This window comes from Chamaea fasciata, unplaced genomic scaffold, assembly GCF_029207755.1.
Source record: "Chamaea fasciata isolate MVZ Bird 193981 ecotype frontalis unplaced genomic scaffold, bChaFas1.0.hap1 SCAF_4, whole genome shotgun sequence".
NCBI classification, from domain to species: domain Eukaryota; kingdom Metazoa; phylum Chordata; class Aves; order Passeriformes; family Sylviidae; genus Chamaea; species Chamaea fasciata.
This window is the reverse complement of record NW_027094089.1, coordinates 6,344,477-6,371,740: the sequence shown is the minus strand read 5'-3', so window position 1 is coordinate 6,371,740 and position 27,264 is coordinate 6,344,477. Positions and strand designations below refer to the sequence as shown.

Here is a 27,264-nt window from a genome sequence, read left to right as displayed (position 1 = left end):
TTGAGTCTGATTCCTGTGCTTCATCTAATATGTCTGCCTAAATGACTGAACTTCCCTTCTCTCTGCTCTTTGTCGCTCTGCTTTTTGCTCTTTGCTGTCTCTTGGGTGCCGCATTTGTCCTTGGCTATCACGGTGTGGGGTGCAGACTTATGGTGTGAAGCCTTGGATGTGCGCGTGCATTATTTCAGCCCTTGAATGTTACTCCCGCAGGTAATTCACCCATTTATTGATGGGGTATTGGCATTCCGCTCAAGGCAGGGATACTAAAATCATTGAAACTCTGATAGAGAGAAAATAAGCCCCAAAGAACATCAGAACTTAATTTTCTATATATAATTTTTTTAATACAGTAGCCAAATATATTAATTGATGGCTGCTCAAATTTTAAATTCTTTTTAAATAGTTGTTATATTTGGTAAAATCAATAGCAGTGATATGTATGGTAGATGAATTGTATCTGTCACCCAAGTTTTATGGAGCTTCCTAACACTTTTCACACTCAATAACTTACTTTGATCTTTTTTGTTACAATATCAAATGCTAATAGGTACTCTGAAGTATATAAACAATCCTGTTTAACATGTTGCTATCCATATAGCATTTTTGTCTTTTTGCACATGCAGCAGTATTTCAGATAAAAGTAACAGACAAAAGAGACTTTCTGGATTTTTTTCATGTGACAGACCTATTTGATTACTGTAAACTTTTGTTTTTTTAGTGAGTTACAGCTGGCAAGTTTAACTGCTATAGCAGAGGAACAGACTTTTTAAAAAATGTTTATAGTTTAACTTTTTTTTCTATTACAATTTATACTTTGGCATACACCACAAAGATATAGCACAGTTTATAGTACAGGTTTTTTCCAGGGCTGTATTTACTGTTAGAAGCATGCTCAGTTATGGCTGTGCTTGTCTAAATTTCTTTTGTTAATGCACTTAAGAATTTAGCTTACCCAGCAGTTAAATATTTCATGCTAATGCGATAGGAAAGGAATGAGAGCAGATCCAGTGCATTAAAAAGTTAGTCACCATAGTGTTTCTAGGGGAACAACTCATATTCATATGAATAGAAAAATAAATTTGGATTGGTATAGCCAGATTATCTCTGGTGTTGTCATCACTGAGTAGATCTTTCCACAAATTAGACATTTTGGAGATCTTACTATAAACTTTTCTGGAGAGACAACATGTGAAACAAATAAATTTCAGATCCTTTATTTTCTCATTGAAAAACAAATTTAGGAAGGAAAAATGAACTTGAAGAATGTGTTTTTTTTTTTTTCTAACAGGTGGTCAGTCAGACCAGGGTTACAGATCCAAGGATGGACTTTCGAGAGGTGGTGAGGATAGTCTTCCCGCAGCTGAAACACAAGTAGAGAAAGATATTTCTTCTAATATTGAAGACTTAATAGGAGGTTAAGTATGCATGTTTATGTTGAAGGCTTTTGATAATAAAAGTATTTCATGCATTAGATTACCACAGATACCCAATGTATTGAATTAATACTGTTCTCAGGCTCAGAATACAACAGATTTCATAGTTATTTTACTTCTGTGCCCTAAATTATGGCAGTGGAATGTGTACAGGTAGAAATTGCTTTTATTATATTAACTTAATATAGATGGAAAAATTGGACAGTGGTTGGAGTACACAGTAATTTACATTCCATTCCTCTCATTTATCTGTTTGAAATTTTGACAATTTTTTAGCTGCACTGGTTTACCTTGTAAAAGGCACTACTTTTTCTTACAAATTCTTCCCTGCTACAGACTGCCTTATGGTCATCTCCTGTCTTCTGTTCAAATTTTGCCCTTAGCTTTTCTGTATTTTGTTGTTTTCATTACTAAATTTGTTTCATATCTGGGTTATAAGAACCTTTATGTGAGTCAGTGCTTTAAAAGCCTCTCATTAAACAAATAGCCCTGCACGAAAATCTGTGAGCTACTGTTCTTATTCTGCCTGAGTTAGTTGAAAAATTACCAGGGAAGAAATTGGCAAATGCTAAAACGCTGTGAACAGCTAAGCACTCTCTGCATTATGCTGGCAGTTGTAACCTTTCTGGGTATTGCTTTCAGGAAATGCTCAGAGCCTAGTAGTAGTGATCCTTTAGTTTGTTATTACGTAAGGGGACAGTTGGAGTTTACATTTTCCATACCAGTGCAAATAATTACTAAGTATCTCTGAATCTCTGTCTATATCCACATATCTCTTAACTTTGCATCTCTATATTTTTGTATCTCTGTCTATATCCATGTACACTGATGTTCACCTTCTGTTTCTTGCAGAGATTTCTACAGAAAAATCTTACGAAAAGCAACAGCTGAATATAGAAACTCCGAGTCTGGCTGATCCACCTGCTTGGGGTAACAGTATTGTGAAAGTTCCATCAGGCATTTTTGATGGCAGTGGAAGGAAGAGCAGTGATGGTGAGCCACTGGGTGAAACAGAGCTTGCTAAAGTCCTGATCTTGTTGTGCTGTAGTGTTTCGCAATCTGTTTTGTGTTATGAAAAGAAGCAAACCTGCTGTTCAAGGTGCAGATGTCTTGCACGTTTGCTTTTTCCACCATTATCCTGTGCAGGTGACATAGAAGTAACCTCTGGATTCTAGGGTTGAAAATCACTGTTCTGTAGATTGAAATCAAGATTTTCCCTGCCCTGCACTGTGAGTATTTCAGTAATATACTAGGAAACAAAGAGAAATAGTGTCTCCACTCCTGATTTTGTCACCTAAACCTTGCTGATCTTGGAAGGTTTTTTTGGCAACCTTATGTTGCCAGTCTATCGTGCAGGAACAATGTGTGTTGTTTTTGTGCTGTACAAAATTTATTTATTTGTCTCAAGATTTGTGGTGAGGAAAATTTATGGATATATAAAAGCCAAATCTTGGAGATCACTTTATTTTTCAGCCTTTGTGTCTGTCCTTTCCTAAGACAAGATAGTCCAGTTTCAATGCAGCTTGATAGCACAGAATGGAGTCTCTGGTAAGAAGTTGCCTGGAACATTTTGACTATTATGAGAAGTGATGGCTAGCCAGGAAGCAGCATTGACCTGAGACTCAAACATCCTCCAGCAGGTGGATATGGTACAACAGGTCTTCTCTTGAGGTCCTAATATTGTAGAATTTCCATATTTACAGAGGTTTTAACCTAGCTAATACAGCTATCTAGGTAGTAAATATTCCCAATGACCCCGAGGAAACAGGGACATTTAAAATATTAGTTTATATCTTCCTCATGCTAAACTTAATTAGCATTTTCTACATATATAGCTGTGTTATAAATGAAATAATAAATCTGTATTGGGCAGACACACACGGTAGTTTTTTTCAGAACCAGAATGAGCTATGGAGTTTGATGTTTAAATCTGTGAATGTAGCTCATGGGAGGAAAAACCCTCAAAACCAGCTGAGCAACTTTTGCTTAAAATTGTAGTTTCCTTTAGTTCATGGATGTAGTACTTACTCTTTGGGTGTTGGCACAGGGAAAGGAGGTAGAAGCCATAAATAGCTTTGACTCCAAAGAGTAGGTGGCTTTTGATCTGCAGGATGTCTTTGCAGTGAAATAACGTGTTCATGCTAGTGCTACTTCTTAATGGATATCTTGGGACTGCAGTGCTCCCGGTCTTTTCTACGTAAGGAGATATAAGGAGATTTCACATGGTTTCAGGAAATAAACATTTTTGGTGGCCATGGATACCATATTAATAATGCATTTTGTCTTTTAGAAACTGTCTCTAGCCCACTGTTCATAACTCAGGATTCAGTTGAAGATACAGTCTTTGGTAATATTTCTCCAAAGAAAACAAGTGAAAAAAGACAGAAGAGGCAAAAACTGTTTTCAGAGAGAAGCTGCAGTTTCAGCAGTGAAAGCAGAGCTGGAATGCTGCTGAAAAAAGGCAGCTTGGACTTACATTCTAAAGAAATAGCAATAATGATGGGAGCAGATGCCAAGATCCTAACAGCAGCTTTATCTGGGGCCAAAACTTCACCCTCTCATATGACTAAATCCCACAGCTTTGAAAATATCACTGACCAGCAGGTTTCTGACATAAGTGGCACTTGGAGTAGTGTGACCGAGAGTGACTGGGATCTAGAACATAGGTCTTCAGTGCTGGAAGAACCTGGGGAAGGGCAGGAACATCTTGAGAACGGAAGAGATGGAAACATGACCACAGTGGAAGACATGAATCTTGAACAGTCAGCTGCGTCTAAAAACCAGAAATCAGAATCCAAAGATGCAACTGCTAAAAGAAATAGCTTTTATGGAGTGATTAAGCCTATTGAAAGGGAAGATGTTGAAGTAGGCTTGGACCCTCTGTCTTTGCTAGCTACCGACAGCACACAACCAGGTTATCCAGCGCCTGGGGAAAAGTTGATGTCACCAGTTGCAGCACGTAATTTGGCAGATGAAATAGAGAGCTATATGAATTTGAAAAACCCATTGGGTAGTAAGTTTCCTAGCATGGAACTGCACAAGCCAGATAAGGAAGCAGAAGCTTCTGGTACACCTGGTCACTCCCAAGAAAGGAGGTCAAGCCTGCCTTTGGATCCCATCCTGCCATCCGCCAAGTGTTATGAAAATCGAAGAAGTCCTTCTGTCTCCAGATCCAAAACATTCACTGGACGATCAAAGCAACAAACTCATCCACAAGTACAGAAGGAGCGGTCTTTGTCTCTGACAGGACTGGGTCATTCTTCTTCACATGGCTCATTGGGAACTGTTGTAACAACTTTATCCAATCTGAAGTTAGACAATATACTGTCTGGACCAAAAATGGATGTTTTGAAATCAGGCATGAAGCAGGCTGCCAATGTGGCCAGTAAGATGTGGGGAGTTGTAACATCAGCATATAGTTACTCAGATGATGAGGTAAGTGTTTTTCAGTATGAAAAATCTGGGGACACAAAGTTAGAGGGCTAATTTCTTTGTCCAGAAGATTGCTTCTCTAGGTGGTGTTTTTTATTAAGTATTGACTTGTATTAGCTAATAAAAATTACACTTTATCTATGGTGCTTTTCCTTGCTATTAAAAAAAAAGCCACTTTTCAGACAAAAGCAGATTAGATGGTCTTAATGCAGTAAGTTTTAGCTTTTTGTTCTCAACATTTCTCCCATTTGTTTATTAATCTTTTTATTTATATGTAAAGAAATGGAACCAAGAAACCCTGGTAAGAAAAAATTTGTCATCTTAAATGACGCCGTGCTGTCCTGTCTTAATTTAGAAAACTCTGTTGTGAAAATAAATTACAAACCCAGGAAGTCAGGTTGGTGAGGGTCAAAGTTGAAAGCAGTAAGGTACAGCCTGAGATCTAGTAAATTTTCCTATCAGGAATTTAGGAATTAAATGTTATGGTTCTTCTGTGATTAACAGAGTGTTTTTCAGAGTAAAGCATTTCACACAACAATGACAAGAATGAAAGAGGATATAGAGGGATGAGTATTGTAACTTCCCCTTTTCTTGTTATGTCTTGCTATTGTGCCTTCAAACGCAGTTTTCTCAGTTAGAAAGGCCTCTCCTTGATCCAGTTAATCCCTCAATCAAGTGTTTGTTTTTAAGGATCTTTTCTCTCTCCTCTTCAGGCTATTAAAATAGCTTCTTATTGCCTTTCTCAAATTCTCCTTTCTTTGCCCAGCCTTCATAAAAAGTAGAGAAGGGAAAGATAACTTTGACTTTATTTCTATGAGAAACAAATTTAACTAATACTACTAATGGGATCTATAATACTAAGTAAATAAATATAAATAAATTCTTTTTTTTTTTAACTAGATGTTGCCTGTGACAATGAAATCTTGCGACCTTGCTTTCTTCCCTGAGATTTTGTCCTATGATCTGTGTGTTTTTCTGTGCCTTTCTATTAGACTGACCTGTTGCATACAATTTTGTTTAATGGCACATAATTCCAAGGATGTGACTTATTTCACTTTTCTTCAAGCATCCTTTCATTCTCTCCTATTTCATTTATTTAACTTACTTTTTAAAATATCCTAATTATTGTACTTTTGTGCATCTTGTGTTTTGGTGACTGAATTATTGCTGCATCATTTCGACTGGTATGCTTCCTTCCTGTCTTCAATTCTGAAAATAAGACTTTAACTTGAACCTTTTTTCTGGTAGTTACTTCATCTTGTGTAATGTCTAACAAATTGCTGTTCTGCATAATTTCTCCTGTAGTGAAGAAATTTGTATCTCTATTGTTTTGTCACTCAGTTTGTCAGTTTTTCAGTATCCTCCTGCTTTGTCCAATATCTGCACTTTTTGAGGCTAAATAGTTTTATCTTACATCTGATAATTTTTTTTTACATCAGGATTTACCTTAATCTACTAGTTTAATTATTTATTCTTTAGGATAAAGATGGAAGTCGAATAATGAATGTGGAAGTACTCAAAAATGCTACATTTTCTTCTTGCATTAAAGGAAGAAGGCCATCGACCAGACTTTAACTTCCCTGTGGGCTTTGAAGATAATATTTTAGGAGATAATCTGTCGTCAAGAACTGGAGTCCCAGGCCTACTTACAAATGAGCTTGCACAAAGCACTACTAGTCTTGGCAGTAGCAGCAGTGGTGGAGATGTAGGAAGACAGCATTACAGTGCAGGTGAGATGATTTGGTTTCGTTTCCCCTGATAACTTGATTATAATGTGACACACGGGGAAAACTGTTGTATGTGAAATCACTCAAAAGAGTGGAAGCTATGATAATGTGAAATTATTTCAAGCCCTTAAAAGAATTACAAGTAAGTTTTTACTTCCATTCTATACTCTTCTCTTGCAGTAACAAGTAGCTAATGCTTCTGTCTTTGTTGAATGTATAAAAAGCTGATACAATATGTATGAGTTTAACCATAAAAATACTTCCTGTGTATGTGATAAGAAGATTGCTAACTAGTTATAGCAAGAAACACCTGCTCATTCATGTAAAGTCATAAGACCCTTGAAAGTATTAATAGTGAAATATTAATACAGAAAAGCTGAGCAGTTTGAGAACTGCAAATAGTTGCATAACCAACAGAGACCAATCATTTGAGGGAGGAAAGAGGCAAACTAACTGTCTTGGTTTAGAAAGACAGGTGTCTGCCAGGGAAAGCTGAAGCTTCCCTTGGAAACCAACAGAACAACCCCATAGTTCCATGTGCACAAAAAATCTAAAGCAATACATGCTAAAATTATTCATCTTTGTCATGGAAGAGGAGGTGCTGGATACAAACTTGATTTGAACTTATGTAGGTAAATAGTTGATGACTGTGAGCCTGTTGCAAACTGTCCTTCCCTCCTCCCTGCCAGATGTAAAAATGGATTAAATAAATCTAGTAATTTTCAGTTCAGATTTAATTCAGTTAGATTTGAGTCTTGTTTTGGGAGAAAAGATGTGCTTCTGAACCAGCTGTGGGGTTGGTTTAGGTCTCTTTGCAATACAATACTTCAGTGATGCAAATATTGTAAAACTGTCTGCATCAAGAGAGGAAGAACTATCTTGCATACTGGAGATAAGGCCCTTTATCGCAAAATCTTGACAAGATATCTTCTAGTTCCAGTTAGTTAGGGGGATATAAGAGCCAGCTATAAAGAGTGGTGGCCAACAGGGGATGTAAAGTTTGTTCACAAACATAATCTTGAGCTGAAAAAACAGAGGAGCCTTCTTTATGATGAGGGGATACTGGTGGTGATTTTTTAATAGAAAAATTTAGGCTTGTAAAAAATAATTTTGATAATATTTCCTTCTAGGAGTGATTCCACCCATTTCCTTCTGGTGAATGTATTCCAGCTCCTTTTCCCCTTTTCTTCATAACCATAACCTTGGTTGTGGCTCATAACCATAAAACTTAGGATTACCAAAGAAAGACTATTTGTTTTAGTGAAGCATTTATCAGGGAAAATCTAAGTGCAGGAATGGCATTTTTGGTATCATATGCCTCACCTGGTGCTGCCCTTACATTTTCTATGTACATATGGATGTATTATTCAAGAAATCATGACTAACTTTTTAGAGTTGGTCAATGTACATTGAGCAATCTTACTGCTCTTTACTTTTTACGGTCTCCTTTACTCTTTTCTTTTCCAGTCTATTTTTTTGTTTGCGGTTTCTTTTACTATATCTGTGATTTATTGTGTTAGTAAAATAACCTTAAAATGTTAATCATGAACATTATATATATCTATATTGCAATTGTAATGACAGTGAGTTACAAATACTCCCTCCTATCTTTAGATATCTTTTGGTAAAATTTTCTCGCCTTGGTTGAACAGTAGTTATTTTCTTTGGGAATGGATTAATTATTCTTTGCTTGAATACAAAACTCAAATGACTCTTTTTGTACAGGTGAAGTTTCATTCCCAAAAAGTATGAAAGTTCTAGATTCTGAGAAATCAGAGCACAGTTCTTCACATAATACTAGTTTATCCAGCATTTTCCAGAACTATGCAATGGAGGTAAGATTAATGAATTCATAGATGAAAGCTATAATTAGTCAATAGTGCTGTATGCATTAATTAACTATGTAGTTGCATTGTGGTTGGTTTTTTCAAAACGATTTTTTCCTTGTTCCTATTGCAGAGATGCTTAATACTTGTAGCTTGGACTGGACAGCAGCTTTAAAAAGAAGAGTGTCTTAAATACTTTAATGCATCCATCATATATATAGAGAAAAAGATGTTGACGGAAGAGTCAAAATTTGAAGTGAAAGGAGTTAGAGCTAAAACAGGATCTTTTGTGGGGCTTTTGATTTTATTTTCCTTAAGAAAATTGTGTTGTTACTAAATAATTTTGATGAGTTGACTATAACCAGCACCAAAGCCTTCACACAGGTATTTGCTTAATCCCCTTTAAATATTTGGGGGACGGAATTTTAAGCAGGGAAACAAAAAAGCTTGAGGGTTGAGATAAAGACAATTTAATACATGAATTTTGGGGAAAAAATAAAAACAAGGGAGACACAGCAACAAAAAAATAGTTATGCAGAGATTAGTCAGCATGCTGACCCCTCAAGGAAGAGCTACCTTGGAAAAATACACATAGTTTTATCTCTGAACTTGATGTTACACAGTGTCATTTGGTCAGCTGAGATTAGCTGCCCTGGCTGTGTTCTCTCACAGCCTCCTGGCTGAGTTGTGCAAACAATTAAAGAAGTCCATGATGATGTTTAATGTATTGCGGCCTTGTGTCACCATAACTAAAACATTGGAGTGTTGTCAATGAACATGTGAAGCTGGTTACCAGTCTGAAACACAGGATTATAAAGGATACTAACAAGAAATTAACTGTATCCCAGCCAAACAAAAATGAAATAATGTTTTAGTATGGTTCTCTGTTTCAGTTATTACCTGTAGATGCTTTCAGATTTCAGATACATAAGCAATGGTCACTGAGTTTGCCTTGGTTGCTTTTCTCTTGGCTGCAGTGTTATTTTGTTAGATCGTATGTCACTTTTACTTATGTTTGGTGTTCTGGACATCTAGGCTTGTCGAGCTTCTGCACTGCATTATATGAAGGCTATAGCATAGTAAAAAATGTCATTATAATGACATGTCTAAATTATATTAGCTCTAAAATTTATTAGAAGCAGTGTTTGATGCTGGTTTTTTTGGGGTTTTTCACCCACGTGACTGAAACAAGTAAGAGGAACAAGGCGTACAGTCTATTCTTCAGTTAGTACAGGATTAATTTTGCCATCTTTTCTCTAGTTCTCTATCTAGTTTAGTGGGGAGACTTCTATTAGGTAAAGACACAACATGCTGGTTTTCCACTTGTACTGTGTTTCCATGGTAAGGATTTGGTATAAGAGGAGCTGCAGGAGCTATCCCCCGCATCTGACAGAGCCAATGCCAGCCAGCTCCAGGATGGACCCACCACTGGCCAAGGCCAAGCCTGCCAGTGACAGTAGCAGCAATGCTGGGGTAGTATATTTGAGAAGGGAAAAAGAATACTGTGAAACAGCAGCTGCAGGAGAGGAGTGAAAACATGTGACAGAAAATCCCTTTGCAGATACCTAGGTCAGTGCAGAAGGAGGGACAGGAGGTGCTCCAGGCGCCAGAGGAGAGATTCCCCTGCAGCCTATGGCGAAGACCCCTGTGCCCCTGCAGCCATCTACACCATGCTAGAGCAGGTGGATGCCCAAAGGAAGGTAACCCTATAGACAGGGGCCAGTGCCCCTGGCAGGACTTATGACCCCATGGGGAGAGGAGCCCGGGCTGGAGCATGTTTGCTGGCAGGACTTGTGATGCTGCAGAAGATCCACGCTGGAGCAACTAGTAAAGAACTGAAGGCTATGGGAAGGGCTTACCTTGGAGAACTTTGTGTAGGACTGTGTCCTGTGGGAGGGACCCTATGCTGGAGCAGGGGAAGAGTATGAGGAGGGAAGAGTGTCAGAAAAACATGGGATGAATTGACCATAATCTTCATTCCCCATTCCCATCTGCCATTTCAGGGAAGAAGGTGGAGAAGTCAGAAATTAAAGTGAAGCCTGAAAAGAAGGAAGGGGTAGGGGGAAGGTGTTTTAACATTTGAGGGTAATTTCTCATTACCCTACTTGAACTTTTATTTGGCAGCAAATTAAAGTAATTTCCCCTGGTTGAGCTGGTTTTGCCTGTGACAGTAATTGCTGAGTGATCTCCTTGTCCCTATCATGACTCACAAGCCTTTTGTCGTATTTTTCTTCCCCTATTCACTCAGACAGGGAGATTGCTCGAGTGGCTTTGGTGAGCATCTGGCATCCAACCAGGGTCAACACACCTTTTATAAAGGTTTCTTTAGTGTTTGATTATTTTGTGGGATTTCTTTCCTCTTTTGGATCAGTAGACATCTTACTTACACAATTGCATCAACTTATACAATTCAAAACAATTTGTATATGCTGAAGTCTTCATAGAAGCAAGCTGTTGCAAATGCTAAATTAGTAGCCTTTTAGGGTAATGCTTCTTCCATGCCAGAAATAAATTACTAATATCTTCATTTCATAGGTCAAAGTTAAATGTGGATGAGATAGCGTATGATGAGAAACAAGTGGTGAACTCACTCATTTCTCCCCACTGGCCTTCTGATACCTGTTAAACTTCTATGGGTACTAAGCTTATAAAAAACAATTGTAAAAGAACCCAAATAATATTAATTTTTTGCTGTTCTAGGTCTTGATGTCAAGCTGCTCTCAATGTAGAGCTTGTGATGCTCTGGTTTATGATGAAGAAATCATGGCTGGGTGGACAGCAGACGACTCAAACTTGAACACTACCTGCCCCTTCTGTAAAAGTACCTTCCTACCTTTGCTTAATGTTGAATTTAAAGACCTTCGTGGATCTGCAAGGTTAGTACCTTTTATAGATGCTCCATTTCTGCCTTGGCATGGTTAAATTTTTTCACAAGAGGATCTTTGGTATCTTTCCCTGTCTAGATGTACACAAGAATGTTACTGCCTATTTGTGATTGGTCATGATTGTACTGAAGGAAGTTATAAGTTGTGTAAACTATTGAGTTGCATTGTAAAACAGCCAAAACCCAAAGAACTGGTTGCCTTTTTATCATGTTTTCATTTCTTATTTTCTTTGTAAGCATAACTTTACATAAGGTGTAAGTCAGTTTTCATTTTGTTTGGATGTTTAAACAAAGCCTTTATAAAAGCAAATGAAGAGGTTTTTAAATCTGTCAACGAAGAATTTTTCCCAGACCAAGCTGGCTAGCGGCTTTTAGTTCCAGATGCTCCACCTTATAGTTTCTCCAGTTTAAGCTTCTCTGCTTACTGTTTTTAGCCTCTTTTAGTTGCACTGTGAAAAATGAAACCTAATTTTAAGTTCCAGCTCTCACTGTAGTGGTTATTGCTGTGAAACAGAGGTTCCACTAGTGTTCTCTAATGCAGAAATTGAGCATCTGTATCAACTGTAGAGTGTGTACTTCAGAGACTTAGCGAAGCAAGACACATTCGTGTTGTCATGTGCTAATAATGGTGTATGATTGTGTAGTCTGAAATGTCACATTACAATAGCAAGCATTTTCAGTGATGTGTCACCTATTAATACACTGGGACTGATTTGAAACCATGACAAACTAAGGTCACTTGTAATGATTTATGTCCAGTGTAGGATGTCTTCTTTTGCAGATCAAATCTCTTTATGTGTTAATTTACTCTACCTGTGTAAGTTGCAGGAGTGAGAGTAGGATGAAATTTATGTCCTGTTGTCAAGCTTTTTAATGTTGTGTTTCCTTTTTTTGCTACTTCTGAAAAGTAAATGAAGAAAATAATAACTTTATGATTTTATGCTTAAATATTTACCTTTATATTTTTCTCCTTCCCATTCATGTTGTAACTTCAGCTTTTTCCTGAAGCAAAGTACCTCAGGAGATAGTTTACAGAGTGGCACCCTTCCATTAACCACAGATCCTCTGGAACAGAAACTGTTGACCAGTCCAGCCGTTGCTGACTTAATCAGTTTTTCAGATCACCTGCAGTCCAGCCACACCATAGCTGAAGAAACCATATCTGCAGCTGAGCAGGGGTAGGTAAAATAGGATTTTTAGTTCTGTCAGAAATGCCACCAGTACTTTCACACTTAAAAGGGTAAGATGGGCTTTTATACCAAATGTGGTGAAGTACAGTTGTAACTTGAGGATCATCTCTTTCCTTTCTCACTTTTTGCATGTTTTAAGCTTGCTTTTATCAGTTTGAAGTAAATTCATTCCACCAAGTGAGTAGGTTCTAGAGAAACAGCTATAGAAATGAAACTTCATCTGCGATTGATGAATAGGTAAAACCTCTACTCACTGGGGTTAAAATGCAATCACTGTTTAAACTCACAGAAATTCGAGCATTGCTTCTCCTTTCCTTGTATGTATGATTTAATAAGAAGGACACTGCATTATGGGAAAAAATAAGTCCATTTGCTGGAATAATTTGCTTGAGAGAAAAGTTCTGGGAGCACTCAAGACTTGTGCTGAGCTTGTGTTCTATGACAAAAAGAAAAAAACAACAAACAAAAAACTATGTAAAACTAAAACTCTGAAAAACAATACCACTTTTGAAAGTTTGACGAAGAAAAACATTAAGGGGAAGGTGTCATGTTGGACCAGGGAAGAACTGAAATTGGTCTGCTATGAATTGTGACCTTTTTGCTGGGATTGGCTACATTTTGTTGTAATTGTTTGGGGTTTTTTTAATCATCATTCAGTTTGAAATTCTGGAGAATTACTGCCTGAGAGTAATGAGGTAATACCTGTGTCAGACAACTAACACTTAAATCAATGCAATAGTAGTTTGTCTTAATACATTAAAAATTAAAGGTGGTATTGCTTATGTTAACATCCTAATTTTGATGAAAGTGTATTTTTTACTAAAGTAATATTTAAGACCAAAAGTCACCTGTAAATAATCTTTTTCTCTCTCTACAGATTATAGGGAAACAGACACTTTCTGTTTCACTTTGTTTGTACTTCTGTATTGTAGTTAAAGCTGTAGTTTTATCCATTGTAATTATAAGGAGCACAGAACAAATATTCCCAGATCTGCAAATGCCTTGATTGTGTGCGTTAAATCTGACAAGCCCAAGTTTACTTAAATTAGCTTATTAGATGAGTTTGACACAATTTTTTTATTATTACTTTGGCATGCAATTTTCAGATTGCTTTCTGCTATACTGCTGTTCTGTTTATGACACTTAGAACATAAAGGGAAGAGGAAGTAAAGATGAGTGTAGTCAAAAAAAGATAATCTTCATAGATTGGCAAAACTGTGGCTTGCTGGTTTTTTTAAAGCAAGGTAAAGCTGTACAAGAGCAGTGGTTTCTGTACAGAATTGCAGTGCTTTCAGATTCATAGCTTAAGTTACACCTAGCTGCTTTTCTGAAGGGATGTTTATACTGGTCTGAGAGGTATGTTCTTCTGTGTTCCCTAAAAAACTGAGCTAACTGGGAAAATACAGTTTCTTATTAATAGAGAAAATTGGTTTGGGATCTTCACTTGGCAGCCTTTCTCTATTTCCTTTCTGTTGCCATAGAAATGCTGAAATATTAGCGTATTTTCTTCTAAAATTCACAGTGATTTGGCAGAAGAACAGACTACAGATCTCACAACCATGAAGACACATGTGAATAATCCACCAAAAAGGGGAGTGTCCTTGACTCGGAGCCACAGTGTAGGAGGTCCGCTGCAAAATATTGATCTCTCCCAGAGACCGTCTCATGGCATTTCAACAGTTAGTCTTCCAAATAGTTTGCAGGAAGCTGGGGTAAGTCTAGAAGCTGCATGTTCAGTTGAGAGAAAAATATTGAAGACAATGAACTGAATAATATTCTACTACTAGCATTCTTGTCCATGTGGGGAATGGGAATGGCCAAGCATATTTTCACCTTCTTAAAACTGAAAAAAAAAAAAAAAATCTTAGTTCAGTTAATCTAAAATTGCTTTTCCAATACTCAGGTTCTGCTTGATTTGAAATGTTCTCTCTAACAGAATGAAACTAAACTTTGCTGCAGTCTTGGTATTGGCTGCCAGCTTAGAAACTGCACAATCAGGAACAAGTTTTAACAAATTAGTGCTTTTTTCTCTTGTTCACCTAATAGAAAAAACCTAGGTGATTGATCTTTAAAATTAAGAAATCCCCAATAGTCAAAACTGCAGATGCTGTTAAAGTTAATGTGTGTTCAGTAGCCCCAGAGACTTCTTCCAAGTGTCAAAAGAAACTCTGCAATGAAGGTTCCCAGGGCAAGTAATCCTCAAAAGTATTTCTGAAAGAAAAATCTTCTTTGATTTAGTAAAAAAAGCAAAAACAAAACCAAAAATCAACCGCAAACAAACAAAGAAAACCAAAAAACAAACAAACAAAAATTTTGTGCATGTTCTGTTTTTAGGATCCTTTAATTAAACAACCTAACCCTGCCCCTGTATCTGTACCCTATTTGAGCCCTTTGGTACTGCATAAGGAGCTTGAGTCACTTTTGGAGAACGAGGGAGAACAAGTAATTCATACATCCAAATTCATCAATCAACACCCCATAATCTTCTGGAACCTAGTCTGGTATTTCCAGCGGTTGGATCTGCCCAGCAACTTACCTGGACTCATTCTAACATCTGAACACTGCAATGAAGGAGTGCAGGTAAATGGCTTCCTCATGTTAGATTGGCAGGTATTGCACTGAGTTAAGTTGGAGAGCTTGGTTCAAAACAACTGGGTAAGTAATTCCTGAGTAACTGAACATAAGTTCTTGGGTTTTTATTATACAAGTAGATAGGTTTGTTTCCCACAAGGATTCTTGAAGGGAGATGTGTGAAAAGAGTCTTCAAATTCTACTCAAGATGGTCTCTTTTAAAAGGCCAGAGAGTAAGATTCATTGAGGAATAGGAAACAAGATATGTCTGCAAAGAACTCAAAAATTGTAATTTATTGCAATACACACAGAGTGAGTTACATACTTGAGTTTACAATATTTAAAGTTACTGGACAGTATTTTTTGTTCTCTTCCAAGAATAGATTTTGCTATTCAAACTCCACAGAGTTTCATTACTACATGACTAGAACAAAAGAATGTAGAAGAGATCTATCTTTTGAGTATTTTGTCTTTCTAATTTAAAGGAGTAGATTGAAACTGATATGATCTTTATGTGTAGGTAAAAATTTAAATTAAATATGTATTTGTACCTGATGCATGCCAAAGAAGTATTTTTGATACTATTTTGATACTATACTAAATACTAAAGATAATATTTTCCTGTCTACTTGTACACTTCAACTTTAAAATTCTTTCCTCAATTTTCAAAAAAAACCCACCTAGAACTGAGAAAAAATTTCCAATAAACGTAGTTGAAGACAATATTAATGAAATATAAAGCATCCTGGAAAACCACAATGCATTAACAGGGAAAACAGCAAGATGTGAGATAATATCTTGTAGTTACTATTTAAATAGGCACACTAATTGGTAAGATTTTCTTGTCTGGTAATTCTTACTGTATTAGTGATTCCAGAGGCTCTTAATCTCATAAAAAATTACGGAAGTGTTGGTTGACTACCATATATTTTTAATGGAAATAAATGGTTCATATTTGTATACTTATGAAGATTCTTTCTGCATTTTGGGAAGGCCAGCATGTAGACATGCATAGCAAAATGTTCATCAGGTCAGACAATATTGCAATATGGTATAATTAGTAGTACAGATCAAGTATGATGTCTGGTGCACAAAAGATACTTCCAGATATATACTCATAAATATTTTCTTCAGATGCCTGTAGAAAACTAAATGGTCTTCATACCTTAGGATAAACTAAAAAAGGTAATTAAATCTTGTAGTACTTGTGACTGCTCTGGTTGAGTGCCATTTACTGTAGAAGATAACATCTGCTCCTGTTTGTTAGATTCAAGTTAAATAAGTTAACCTTCTTTGTTTGCAAAAATAGGAAAAGAGCAGGATTTGAAATAACGTAACACTGTATTGGTGTTTTTAAAACGTACTCCCTTTCCTCATGTGTTTTAGCTTCCTTTGACATCTCTTGCTCAAGATAGCAAGCTAGTATACATCCATCTTCTATGGGACAATATCAAACTCCACCAAGAGCCGGGGGAGCCCCTATATATATCTTGGAGAAATCTCAGTAAGTAAAGCAAATGCCATGGAAAACAGAGGGAGAAGAGACTATGGAAAGAAACCGCTGGTTTAAAGTGGCTGAAGTGTATGCAGCCCTTCAATTTGCAATATTGTTTTAGCATGTGAAGCATCTACAATCCCTTAGGTACTTCACATAGTCTGGGTATCAAATTAGTTGTGAAAATAAGTTTGATCTGCTCATCATATGTCATACACTTAAAGGAAGGGAGCAATTGCTGATTGCTCAAGATGTGGTGCTAAATAAGCCTCACTTGACTTGATTTGAATGTTTCACTGCATTGTCTGGTAATAGCTATGCAGGCATGTTCAAGAAGGCTGTATTACAAAAAAGTATCTTTTACTTCTGTAAGTGAATGAAACATCACCAGTCCCTTTAATAGGTACATTTGGCACCCCTCTTGACTGTCAAAAAGTAAGATCAAAGAAAACCTTGTCTAACATAAAAACAGGCAGACTTGTTATAACAAATTAAGGATTTCCTTACTTCTGATCACCAAAAAAACTTTATTGACCTAAACTTCTACATCCATGTTTTTACTAGTAAAAAGTATGCTAAAAACTATGTTGCATGCTAATTTTGGTTCTAAGGAATTAAAAAGGGTTTGTTGAAAAATGTCCTAAAAATAAAGAGACTGATCAGAAAATTACAGTCAAGAACACAGAACATGTGTTATTTCCTTCATACTCTACAAAGCATATTGTTGTAACCATAATAAATGAAAAGCATCCCAAAATCATCTAGTCCTGAATGAAGATGCATAAATACATGTATATTTATGTAAACAAAGGAGCAAAGAGCCTGTTTTAGATGTGAAAGAAAAACAGGCCATGTAGCAGTGTCAGTAAATATTCTGGACACACAAAATTAAATTTGTAAAGCATCATATATGTCAATTTTATGAAAACATCGTTTTGATGTGGTGAAAATTACTAGGCTTGGTCTGCAATTTATTTGCATACCATGTACTCACTGTCTAATCTGTGAACTTATTTCTTTGCCAGTACATGGACTTAGTATTTATTCCCTCATGAGTCACTGTCTTCCAGAAAATAATAGTTCAGTGTTATTCTGAATGTGGCATTTAAAGTAATAAATCATGATGATAAATGTCTTGGTCATTTTCTTTCCTGTTTGATTCAACTGTGCATTATCTATTTCAGTATGTATCCCGAAGTTTTCAGGTAACTGTATGGCTTTTAAGAAGGGTTTTGATAAGAAAAGTTTCTTTGCTAAGCAAAGTGACACTTCTATTTTACTTTTCCCTTGTGTAACAATAATCTTCTTGCAGTGAACCTTATTTAAAATACAGCAATAAAACTGAACTAACCAACCATCACGGGCAATATCTGATGCTGGGTACTCTTCGGTTGCATGTATTTCTCTGTCATGTGGGACCTCTTGCACATGGATACTTGATGCATCCTGTAACTTCTGGGTAAAGTTATTTTTGAGTGAAGACTATAAGCAGACAAGGTCCTTCTGTTTTAACAAATTTCTGTAGATTGAGTAGAGGTTCTTTATGTGTATCTCACTTTTGGAAATACTTCCGCGTATTAAAGTGAAAAGAAATCTTCTGTAATAGTCTGTATGGTTCCACTTCCCAGATTGTTCTGAAAAGAAACCCTCCACACTGGCAGAAGATCAGCAGGCAACAAACACTTTGTTGGAGAACATCAAACTAAGTATTCAACACAATGATGTTATTAAGCCGATCAACCTCCTCCTACAGAAAGTTAAGCCAGATGTGAAACGACAGAGGTAAAGGCATAATCTCTTCTTAGTTTCTCCCCATAAAAATGATCAGACTTAATAGATTTCATAGTGATAATTTCATAAGGACCTCTGGGCAAGATTCTGTTTCATTTGTGTGCACCAAAAACCATGTGTATTTTTTTATGCCCGTGTTTATGAACAGATGCACTCTATATTCAGATGCATAGTTCATCCAGATCAAATGGATGAATGTGATTCTTTAAGAAAAAGGGACATTTTAAAATGACTAAGAAAAATTCAAGTATTAATTACACAGATTTTGATGTTACTCCAGATCTAGCAAATTGATAAATACAAGTGTACAGCATCCTGTTGCACTGTGTGGAATATTCTCCTAGTTATTATATCTTCGGAAATTCTAGCAACCTGGAGTACTGGCTGTGAAAAGTAGATGCAGCATGAGCCACAAAGAGAAGGAGATGTGTAAATAATTCTTGTGTGGTACATTTTGTAACCTGCACTGCAGTTCAAGGAAGGCTTTGTACAAAAGCACAGACTCTGAAGTAAATTACAGCAGATACAAGATGTGTTTGAAGTCTGTCATGCTAAGTCATCTTTGTTTCTGTGTTTTGTAGTTACTAAAAAGAAACAGAAACTGATCTGCCGAGAGAAGCCTCTTTATGACTTCCTCAAGGGGAAAAAATAATATCTGATTATTTAATGATATCTATTTCTGAGATTGACCATGACATTCTGAATCAAAAAACAAAAGTATGGGTGATCTGAAAGAAACCCACACATTGCTGCATGGTCAGACAGGAATGAAATAACAATAAATTAAAAAGTTGTGGTTAATTTAATATTTCTTGTTTGTTAGGTATTTCTATGGCAGAGGATTTTTAGAAAATGTAACTACTAGGATTTGGCCATAATATGGCTTTCTGCATCAAATGAAAGTATTCAGGCATTAGAAAACCTTAAGCTAGTAGTCACATAGATTGGTCACCTTCTTTACAAGCAAGGATAACAGAAGATTTGCAGAAAGTACATAATGGAAGTCTTCAATAATGACTTTGTAAACAGGATCATTGCTGCTTTCATTAACTCACCCTTCAAAATATTCCTCTAGGAGTCTTTACAGGGAAATTCTTTTCCTGTCTCTTGTGTCTCTTGGAAGAGAGAACATTGACATTGGTAAGTAAAAAATACTGTGAAATGCATAGACCCTGTGGATATTTTACATGAAAGCTAGTGTATAAAATTCTGTTTCTAAGATTCAGTTGTGTTTTAGTGAAAAGGACTGTGCTGTCAGTCTTTAGGTGCAGCTCTTATGTAAATATAATTCAGATGGGAGCATGAATTTTGACTTTGTTTGAAACCAGTAATGAGTTACTTTAAACAAAGTGTATTTGAAGAGCTTGAAATTTAAATTCTTCATGTCTGAAAGCTTGTTTCCAGTCTTGCCCATCTTTCTCTGATCCCCATAACAGACCTATGTTATCTAAACACCTGATTTCCCACCCTCTCCTGGTCTCATCTATACTGTCTTCTATTCAGTACTGCGCAATCAAAGTGACTCCCTTACGCAGTGTGACAAGGGAAATACATTGGGAACAGGCAAATGGAACTGTGAAGGTAGCAATGGGCATCCCTGTGACGTTTCCTGGTACCACACCATCTTATAGAGATGCTTTTCAGGTTCTCCGATAAGGTGGATTTTGGAAAAAAAAAATCAGCATCTAATTAATGAAGATAATTTTGTTACTATAATAAAATCACCAAAAGCATTTTATAGGAATAGTAGTGTGCATTTTACAGTGTTTCTTAAATGACCTTAACTGTGTTTTTCTGTTTCAGAGGTCTTTGATAGTGAATACAGACTTGCACTTCAAAATCTACCAAAGGAAGTTCTTGAAAAGATGGAGAGAATAGATGTTCCACCAAGCAGCAGGGTTGAGTGTTGCAGGAAGTGCTTTGGAGCACCTTTAATATAAAAACAAGGAAGATGCACACCAAACTTTGGAGAGACAAAAGCAGAGGTGACCAAACCCAAGAGCATGGTGACATACACACTTTTGAGTCTCAAAAGGTGTTAATTGAGCAATTTGTGAAACCAGTTTCACTGAGCTGCAACATCTGTTCTTCCCATTCACCTCATTGGCACATTGTAAAGTATGTCAAAATGTTTTAGAATGATGAGTTTGTTTCAGTGGTTGATCTGCTTTTCCCTCATATATATTCTTTAATTTCCTCAAAATTTTCCTCCACAATATCAAGTTGTTTAAAAAGCTGATGACAAAACAGCAGTCTATAGTTGGTGACTTTCTTAAGGGCCATCAATATTGGTGTATTTTAATGAAGTACTTTTCCAGTGCTCAGATTCTTCAATGCTTCCTTAAAATTACCTTTACCTAGAGAGGGATCCTTTTATTAGTGTGTGGTATGGTTGTATGACTGTAAATATTTGAAACCTTGGATTGGAAGCTGCAAAGCAGTTGCTCTCATCAGATCACAGTACCTTAAATTGCTACCCTTCTCCTGACTCTTGTCCCAATCAGTATTCTGAATTACCTTTGCTGACCTTTTCAAAATGTGTATCTACGGCTGTGAGAAAACAGAGACTTACGCTCAACTTTCCTGTATTCTCTATCTGATAAACTATAAGATCCTGTAAACGTAGTGCCTGCTTTCTCCGAAGAAGGATAGGCTTCTACAACAAAGCAGCTCAGAAATGGATGGCTTTCTAAAACTTATGTAGGAAGCTCAAATGGTATTAGAATACACACAAGAACTGTCAACAGATACTGCCTGAAAAAAAAATTATGCTTTATACTATTTGCATATGTGCTTAAGAGGTGTCTTCCTCAAATTCTTTATCATTCTCTCTCCCTTGGTTTCCCACTAGCCTGTGGGTTAATTATTTTGCACTGATAGTCCAGATTCAATATTTCAATTAAGATGTATTTATAAAGGTGGTCTTCAAGGTGTATATTAGCAGAAATGAAGTGCTTATGTGTATGATCTGAAAAGATGTATCATCTTTTGTATTGCTTCTAGTAGATAAGACACTTCCTCACCTCACATATTTAATTGACTACAGTAGTCATAGTCTTGGCAAGGAGAGCCTGGATACTGGTCAACAGTTTAAGTGTTTCTGTTACTTGAAGAATATGACAAGATTTATTCCAGGTTTTTGCTGAAAGGTGGTGGTATGGCTTTTACAATGGAATAATTCATAGAGAAAAGAGATATTTGTAGCATCTAAAAGGAGCATTGCTTAAAATATTAATTGCATCTGGATATGAATGTATTTACTTGATACTACTTTTAAAAATTTTCATTCTTCAAAATGATGAGGGATGAAGATCTGTATGGAACAATTTTTTACATGAAACAATAAAACCTTTTCTTTATGAGGTGAAAACAAGGGAATTGCACTATTTATCACAAAATACATCTACATCATAGACTGATGCCTTGTATTTTGTCTAAATGTGCTGATCCTAAGTTAATATGGGGATATTACCTGGACAGATTCTCTCCTGATAAAAACTATTGTGCTTTCTCAACAACTAAAAGCAAGAAAGCATGCAGTGATTTTTTTTTAAATTCTATATTCTTTGGGTTTATGCATAGTTGCTTGCTGATATGTGACCTACGTCACAATTAAAGAACAGTTCTTGATTCTTCATCTTTTCCTCTCTTCTCCAGTTAGATAATTGACATGGATTCATCTTTTTAAAATTAAAGTCTATCTAAAGCATTAGTCCAAACAACTTAATATTTCTACAAATCAAAGCCAGCAAATTTTTCTGTATAATTCTATGTCACCAGATGGACACAGAAGAACCACACTCACACTGTCCAATTGTGCAAGCTAAAAAGGACGTTTATTTGGGATTAGGGTTTAAATAGTTTTTGGAGTTTGATCAGGGATTGGGGAACGAGGCTGACATCTCTTTGACCCCACTGGTCAACCTAGAAGTCCATCAATTTGTTCTTCCCCCAGGAAGGAATGCACAGTTTACAAAACACCACTTTTGTTTATGTTACAATGCATGAGAAAACTCCAGTACAAAATGTAAACATCAGAAGGCTGAAAAAATCAGGGCAACAACTCTATACATTATTTTTCAATAGACAGCTACACAAAGACCATTTTTGAGTGTTAAATGGGCAAACCATGTGATGAAACTTGCAAGGAATCAAGTTTTAGTTACGCCTAAATTCTCCCAGCTCATTAAATGGCAAGGAAGATCTGTCTAATGGGTGCTGTTTTAGAAATGTGACATCCAAACACTTTTAAAACATAGTATATAACATTATTATGAACTACTTTCTGTAAACACATCACCTTTTTTTCCAAACAACTTTCTCATCTGTTGCTGAAAAATATAGATTAATAAGGTAGTAGTGTTGTAAAGGCAGCAAAGCAGACTGTGTCACAACATCTAGTGTTAATTGTTAAGCCTTTCCCAGCTATATACACTAAACAAACAAACAAAAAAAACCCCAACAAAAGTAAAGGCAGAGGAGAAAAGGACAGCTGCAGAATTGAACTTGCTTTGGTTGGTCTTGCATGTTGGCATTTTTGTACACTACAAATTAACTGCTGTTCCTGGTGTAGGCACCCAGATTTCAGAGTGGTAGAAGTCCTGCATGTAGCTACTTGAAATCTTGAATCTGCATATTGGAATTGATTCTTTAATACAGAATGAAAAAAGACGACTTTATCTTTTCTATAGGTGTTAAGAGTAGTTAACTAATCAGTTGGTTTCTTAATGTAATCCATGGCTCAGATGAAATGGGAGATCTCTGAAAACAATTTGTTTTCATCTGAGGTACTTTTTTGGGGCAAAAAGTAAGAGTTTCACAAAATCTGGCCAAAAATAACCAGGGAAAAGTTTCAGAAGTTTTTTGTGAGTGCATTGCAAACTCTTTTGTTCTTCTGAAAATTAGGCACTAAAGGCACACCTGCAATTTAGTTGACAGGATGAACTTCTTTTGCTATATGGGGATGACTTAGTTATGTACAAATGTTTCTAACTTGTTTGACACCCAACTCCTAGGAATCCAAATGTATCTGAATCCATAATACATTACTGATCTGAGCAGTGTTGTGAAGGAGGGATGAGACTAAGCTGGATTTTGGTTCTGTTTTTCTGTCAATGTTGAAGTAGCATTTTGCTCACTTGTGAAACTCTTGCCGCCACATACTCTTTCTAGTATCTCAGCAGCCAGTGTTCAGGAGATGATTCTTCTGTGTATATTTTGTAACTCCCTCGTATAACCTGAAGAAAATATTTGCAGATCAGCATTAACTTCAAAATATGCAATGTGTGCACAAAATGAGGGTGTAAAGCAACCTGATAACAGAAGTGGATGCAAACAATGAATTTCAGGTATGCCCAAGAACTTAGAAAGTTTGTATTGGAAGAAGAGTTATCAGAGAGAAGCTTCCTTGAATTGTTTGCCTAAGGATGCTGAACTGCAGCCAGTTGTGCTAAGATACTATCTTGCACCTTTCACCCAGCTATAAATCAGTTACATATACAGCTTGGGTGCTTACATGAGAAGAGCTAGGTTTTTTGTGGAATGAAAACAACAAATAAGGTCTTAAATGCTTAAAATCAGGATTCTTAAGTTACAAAGCCTTTTTTTTATTAATTATATTCTGGCACATCACCAAAACCTGACAATTTTGAAAACCCTTTAGGTCTAGGAGACTGATACAGCTGCAGTGTTGGCACAGTAATTGGTACCAGCTTTTACATGTTACTGGAAGCACCTGTATGTTACTTATAATCATATCCTGTCTTCATATTTTATATAACTAAAGTTTAGACAATACAGTTATAATGGAAAATATTTTATTTTTACTATATGTGTTTCAAACTAAATAAATTTTGCAAGTAACTTAGTCTTATTCCTGGTGGAATTTCACATTGGTTAAGCTCAAGCTACATTGCACTTGTGAATGAGTAATATTCTATTTTAACTGTGAATTAATGGCTTTTTGTATTGCTGCAGCTAAAAGAATACACCTTTCATTGAGTTTACTGCTTTCCTGGAATAACTGCAACATAGGGGATATTTTCAAAATGTATATTAAATTAGATCATAGAAATTATATTTTTAAAACAAATCGTTAAAAATGTAAAGAACTGAAGAATCCACTCAGTACTTTTCTCTTTTTAAAACTCTTAATTCAACAATTATTTCAATGCAGATAACTCCTATTTTATTAACAGTAAGCAGGTAGTCTTATTCACATAATTGTGTATTTTCAACAAAAGGGTTCTTTTTTCTTTCACCTAAAAAAATCTTAAAATGCATTCTGTATATCAGCTTTTCACTATGGGTCTTTTTAAAAACAAACACCCTTTTAACTTGTAAGTGTTGAAACTGAATGGTTGAATTAGACTCTAGTCCTGTACCTTCCTGTGCTGTATATCGTGATGCATACATGAGAGAATCGGATGGCGTTTTTATTGGTTCTTTCAGTCTGCATCAACCAGTGGTGCAAATAAAAGGGATTTTTGCTGTTGTTTAGAAGCACATTAAACTCCTATTAGGAGCTTAAAATAAACTGTATTTTAACAAGGATGAAATGATGTAGTGTGAATAAATTATGAATCTATTAAGTGAGCTGGGAAGCTTAATGCAATAAAATTTGCACTGGGTTAGAGACTGCTTTGAACTGTTGAAAAATGGTATCCAGTTACTGTGCTTTGATTAACAATTGTTTTTCTGTAATATTTTTGTACATTTGACAAAAATTTGAGTTTAAAAGGGCACTCTATATCCTGAATTTTGTATAGATATTCTAGACTAAGAAACAATTTTTAATGTTGTTCCCAGAATAAAATGAATATGCATCCTGTGTAAAAATGTGCCATTGTTCAGCTTCTTTCACCACTGGAATTTACAAGACTGACAGAATTTAATCTTAAGTGTAAATTCAGCCTATATTTGGGCAAAAGACTTTTGACTGTCTTTTTGGGTAATTATTTCACAGTACCTCAGTGGCTTCTGAATAATGGGAAAGAGCAGAGGCAAGGGGAGAGGGGAAGAAAATGGTATTCACTTGTGGAGATACGTCTTTTAGAGAGGATGGCTCTGTGGCACCTTCAGCAAGCACTGGGCATCAGTAGAGGTAAGAACAGCTGAAAAACAGGCTCAGTGTGACAGAATCTGTAAAGCTTTTTTTTATAGGAAAAGCATGGCCCCTGGCTTCCTGAGGACAGCTGGTGCTCTCTGCAGCGTATTTGTGGCTTTACTTGGGAGAACCCTTCCCAGGAGTTCTAGTTCCTCAATGGCTTCATAATGGGGGCACAGAGTGATGCTTTCACCTGATGCATCCTAGATTGCAAAAACATTGGCAGACCTCTTGACTCATAAACATAGTTGCAGGTTACATGTAGTTTCCAGGGGGGGTTTTGAGGTTTTATTTTTTTGGTTTGGTTGGTTTTTTTAATGGGGCAGGGATAGGAGTGAGGCTGAGATGAAATTTAAGTAGTAGAAATTGCCAGTGCCTCAGGCCTTCACCTCCACAACTGAGTATCTTTCAAACCCCGTCATGTATGGCAGTCAGTTAATTAATCTGACAGTAACAGTAAGAATACTGAAGTCCTTTCTTGCTGATGAGACTGATATGCATAGCACAGATTGATATCTCATGTAGAAGATTCATAATAAACCCATATTTTTTATTTCCAGACCTATTTTTAGATAGAATGCTAAGAATGTTACCCTGTCTTCACATTTCCTACCCTTCATGTGGCCTGTTGAGGGAGGAGACAGGAAAGAAGGAGAATGCTGTGCAGGAACAAATGCTTCCATTTGAGGAATCCCTAGAGAAGCATGAACATAGGGTTTGGGTTTGAAGTTGTAGAGAGGAGGGAACTGCTACTTCCTGTGCCAGAATCTGGTGGGAAATTCGAGGGAATGTGATGGTAAAGAAAATAGCAAGAAGGTGCTTGCCTAAGGAAGCTCTCATCCTTCATATGTTCACAGCCACCTTGAGTGGTAGTTCCCTACTAATAGTGATAGTTACTCCCATCTCTGTAGAGACAAACTTCTACTGTCTACAAAGTAAAAGAAGAGTCAACTAACTTGCCAGGCTGGAGAACTTATGGGGTCCACAGGTAATCTGAAAGGTCTTGCTTCTGTGTAGGAATAATTGTATGTGCCAGTGCAGGCTGAAGAGTAGCTGAGCAGGAAAGACTTCGTGTTCTTTCCTGGTGGGCACCAACTTCACCCTGAGACAGCCCTAAAGAATCCCAAACTTGAGCAACCACTGCCCTGCTTCAGCAGGTGTTTGCACATTACTGTTTTCCAGAGTTGCCTGAAGGAGTCACAGTGGTTCCACGGAGATGGGTGGCAGACAGAACCTCCTGGCAAGAACAGAGGCTCACTTCACCTAGTCACAAGAGTCACTCAGAGGGATGTTTCAACATTTTTTAGGTTTCCTTATTTCCTTTAGCATTTCTTCCTCATTTGTTTTGTGTGTCATGCTGTCTAAATTCAGGCCTTGCTGGTTAAAAGTGATTATGTATGTCAGTGTTATGTGTGTTCTGTTTCCATGGTTGCAGAGATAAAACTGACTAGGGTCCATTACTTGCCCTGAAACTTAAGATGTCCCTGAGTTTGCAGCCAAGCTTCAGACTTGCAGAAAAACTGCCCTTAAAGAGCAGAAACCCTGCTGAAACTGCTGAAGCATTCAAGGAAAGCTGCTGTTCCCAGATGGCACTTGGCATTGTGTTCAGTATCACAGGTTTTGAACTGCTATTAAGCTGTTAAAGGACTTCTGCAGCTGCTGGCCTTGTGCTTTTATTGCAGTTTCTACTGGAGTAAAGCCAGAAGTGCAACAGGGGCAGAGAAGACATACTCTTACTTCATTAGCCTCTTTCAAGCTGGGGATTTGAGTCATCCATGACCTAAAGCCACGGTGGAAGTAGGTGACTGGG

At 36.7% G+C, this 27,264-nt stretch overlaps 1 protein-coding gene across 8 annotated transcripts in view; it reads left to right on the top strand.

Moving 5' to 3' along the window:
* The window catches only part of DENND4C (DENN domain containing 4C), a 104,490-nt gene extending 79,304 nt beyond the window's left edge, over window positions 1-25,186 (top strand). For 6 of the 8 annotated variants that reach the window (XM_066180801.1, XM_066180802.1, XM_066180798.1 and 3 more), the window contains 14 exons: window positions 1,289-1,414; window positions 2,286-2,426; window positions 3,724-4,868; window positions 6,415-6,595; window positions 8,318-8,427; window positions 11,119-11,294; window positions 12,298-12,480; window positions 14,015-14,204; window positions 14,827-15,072; window positions 16,450-16,567; window positions 17,743-17,763; window positions 18,187-18,340; window positions 19,425-19,489; window positions 20,153-25,186. In XM_066180801.1, coding sequence (XP_066036898.1) covers window positions 1,289-1,414; window positions 2,286-2,426; window positions 3,724-4,868; window positions 6,415-6,595; window positions 8,318-8,427; window positions 11,119-11,294; window positions 12,298-12,480; window positions 14,015-14,204; window positions 14,827-15,072; window positions 16,450-16,567; window positions 17,743-17,763; window positions 18,187-18,340; window positions 19,425-19,489; window positions 20,153-20,289 — 2,993 coding nt within the window. In that variant the 3' untranslated portion in view covers window positions 20,290-25,186. The remainder of the gene's footprint in view (window positions 1-1,288; window positions 1,415-2,285; window positions 2,427-3,723; window positions 4,869-6,414; window positions 6,596-8,317; window positions 8,428-11,118; window positions 11,295-12,297; window positions 12,481-14,014; window positions 14,205-14,826; window positions 15,073-16,449; window positions 16,568-17,742; window positions 17,764-18,186; window positions 18,341-19,424; window positions 19,490-20,152) is intronic. The other 2 variants (XM_066180803.1, XM_066180797.1) reach the window with 1 other exon arrangement.
* Window positions 25,187-27,264: the final 2,078 nt, after the last annotated feature.